The sequence below is a fragment of the Cyprinodon variegatus genome, unplaced genomic scaffold (genome assembly GCF_000732505.1).
Source record: "Cyprinodon variegatus isolate N-32 unplaced genomic scaffold, C_variegatus-1.0 Scaffold596, whole genome shotgun sequence".
In the NCBI taxonomy this organism is placed as follows: Eukaryota; Metazoa; Chordata; class Actinopteri; order Cyprinodontiformes; family Cyprinodontidae; genus Cyprinodon; species Cyprinodon variegatus.
The window spans coordinates 440078-442832 of NW_015151049.1; the positions used below are offsets into that span (position 1 = coordinate 440078).

Below are 2755 nucleotides of genomic sequence, written 5' to 3' on the forward strand. Positions count from 1 at the left end.
CTTTACACACATATAAACATCTCTAGAGAAATGCATTTAGGTCTGGCAGCTTTCAGTAATAAGCTGCTGCTTGGCTAACCAGGTATTGGTAACCCTGTTTTTTAGCCTACTTCATGTTGTCAGATAAGTTCACTTTAAATCTATAAAGTCTATTTCAAGTCTGATTATGCAGAGCAGAAAGCAGGCAGCTCAGGTAAGGGTTACTTGTACCCCGCCTCAGACTGAGCAGAATATTTAAACTCTGTCAGAAGCTCAGAATGTTGGACCCAGAATTTAAGTAGAAAGATCAAATTGAGAAGAAAGTGTTTATTAAATAAAACGTGTGGCTGCTCATCAGCTGGGTGGCTCACTGCATTCTCTGTAGGAGCGGAGACTCAGGTCAGTGACTTCACTCATGGAACTCATGGACAGGTTGGTATGGAAAGCTGTTTTCCTTTAATAATCGTTTTAAATGTAGATTTATTGGGGATAACTTGGTCTGATCCTCAAGTTTATGCATTCTAAAACAATGAAAAGTAAAAGCTAAGTAAAGCAAAGAGGGGTCAGAGGTGGTTCTAGTTAAAAGTAGTGTAAATCTGTGTCTCCTGCGATGGACTGGCGACCTGTCCATCCAGGGTGGACCCCGCCTCTCGCCTGTGGATAGCTGGAGATAGACACCAGTACCTCTCACCTCCCCGCTTGGGATAAAGCATGATGGAAAATGGATGGATGGATAAATATGTGTCTGTTTCCTTGTTTTAGTGTTTCGTGGATTCTGGACCCTTCTGATCATAGCTGCACTGGTCTCAGCTCTGACTGGAGGCTCGCTGCTGATCTGTGGTGTTCCCTTCTTCAGCCAGAAACTTTACAAAGTGGGCGGGGCCTTTCTTATTGCTGCTGGTAAAACAGACACAGCTGTGCTGCATGTGCATGTGTCAAGTTCTTTCAGTGGACTTCATGTCTGCAGAGAGACACACATTTGGTCCAGAGGTGAAGAATGTTGAGACAACCATTCTGCTACTTTCCCTGCAGTCAGCTGCTTATTTGGGACACGTGATAAAACACATGCCAAACACAAAGAACAGCAGATGTCTGCCTGCCTTATTCATTTCCATAACAACAACAGGCCTAAACTTTGCTGCCAGGGCACCGGTGGAGATGAGCAGAAGCTGCATTCATTCGTAATCCCTAACAGCAATGACTGTCTCTATTTCTGTGTGTCTCCCTCTCCTCATGTTTTCTGCAGCCGGCTTGTTCCTGGTTCTGCTTCTGCTCTTCGTGCTGTGGATGGAGGTGGTGGATGTGAAGCGCTACATTCTGCAGGAGAAGGGAGAAAATTGTCCAAATGCTGAGGTTTCCTTATTCTATGGACTTTCTTTCATGGTGGCAGCCACTGGTATTCCACTGGAGGCGGTATCTGGGCTGCTCTTCCTGATGTGCGGCCGTGCGCTGGAGGCCAGGAGATGAGCCATGTGACACGCTAAAATAAGGGACTGCTTTCTTATTGTTTGGCACAGATATTCAGCAATGCATTTATGGGACATGCAGTGCACTGCAAAACTATTCAAGCTTATTTACTTTTTCTTCACGTTTTTTCCTATTATCTTATATTTCATATCTTTAATCTCAGATCCAGAGTTTGAGTTGATGGAAATACTTATTGCTGCAGATCCAGTTGCAAATGTTTTGGAATATGTAATTTTTTTCTGATTACTTTCTGCAAAATAAAGTAACTAAAAGTAGAGAAGTATAAGAGAAATATTACTTGGATTTTATATTTACAAATGTTTTACCAATAAAAATGCTTTTAAAAATTGGCATGCAGTTGAATTGATACCTTTTTACTATGATATTCTAAAATAAAATCTGACATAGATTATATTTCAAAGTCACCTCATTTCGTCGTCAGCTTTTCACCCTCAAACCGACAGACAAGGCCACCCAGGAGGTCTAGACTAAGACTGGTACTCTGTGTGAGGCTGATCCCACTAAGTGGGCCAGTCAACTGCCCTGGGTGGAACGTACCATTAATGCTGCCCCCTCTAGCACCATTGGGCTCTCTCCATTTTTTGTTGTGTTTTGCACTGAATCCAGGGGGCAGAATATCACCCTGTAGTTGCTACAGGGTTGAGTTATTTATAAAGGACTTTATAAATAAAGTGGAGTTGAGTTTAGCCTCAATTAGCTGCTTTTGTCTCATTGATTAACTTGTTTCCTAGAAATGTTACGCATTATATCTAAGTAGTTGTTCTTGTTTAGGTTTTCTGATATAAAGGTTTTGGTTTGTTTTCTCTGTCCTTAACACCCTAATTTAATGTGTTCTGTAATCTTGTAAAGTCTATGACAAATATTTCATTGTAAGTTTTTATTTATTTACAGAAAGAAAACAGGTAATGAAACCAAACTGAGAAGAAATGGTAAAAGATGGTTTTAGTTAGAATCCCAGAGCATTTCAGCTGCAGTAAGACTAACTAAGTTTGTTGTGAGAAAGCAGGATGACAGACAGAAAACAAAGAAAGAAACCCCCCCACAGCATCCACTTGCTTTGCTAAAACTGGTAGCTATTATGGACCGTCACGTATGGCATCTGTCTGCACTGCACAGGTAGGAGACACTGGGAATGTGAGCCAAGGAAAAACCTTCATTCGCTTTTTATTTTTTTAAAGTTTGACGTCTTTTTTAATGTAGAGTTAAAAAAAAAAAGAGAAAAAAGTAATTTGAAGAGATTAGATCTGCTGTTGTTTTTAGGAATATATTTTGGAAGAGGAGGGTGTCA

The 2755-nt window shown here is 40.8% G+C and overlaps 1 protein-coding gene across 2 annotated transcripts in view; it reads left to right on the top strand.

Annotated features, from left to right (window-relative positions):
• LOC107096065 (transmembrane protein 182-like) overlaps positions 1-1792 on the top strand; it is a 6149-nt gene extending 4357 nt beyond the window's left edge. The window contains exons 4-5 of one of the 2 annotated variants that reach the window (XM_015392552.1): positions 742-879; positions 1226-1789. In XM_015392552.1, coding sequence (XP_015248038.1) covers positions 742-879; positions 1226-1446 — 359 coding nt within the window. In that variant the 3' untranslated portion in view covers positions 1447-1789. Of the gene's footprint in view, positions 1-741; positions 880-1225 lie in introns of both variants that reach the window. The other variant, XM_015392553.1, reaches the window with a different exon arrangement.
• The last annotated feature ends 963 nt before the right edge of the window (positions 1793-2755 follow it).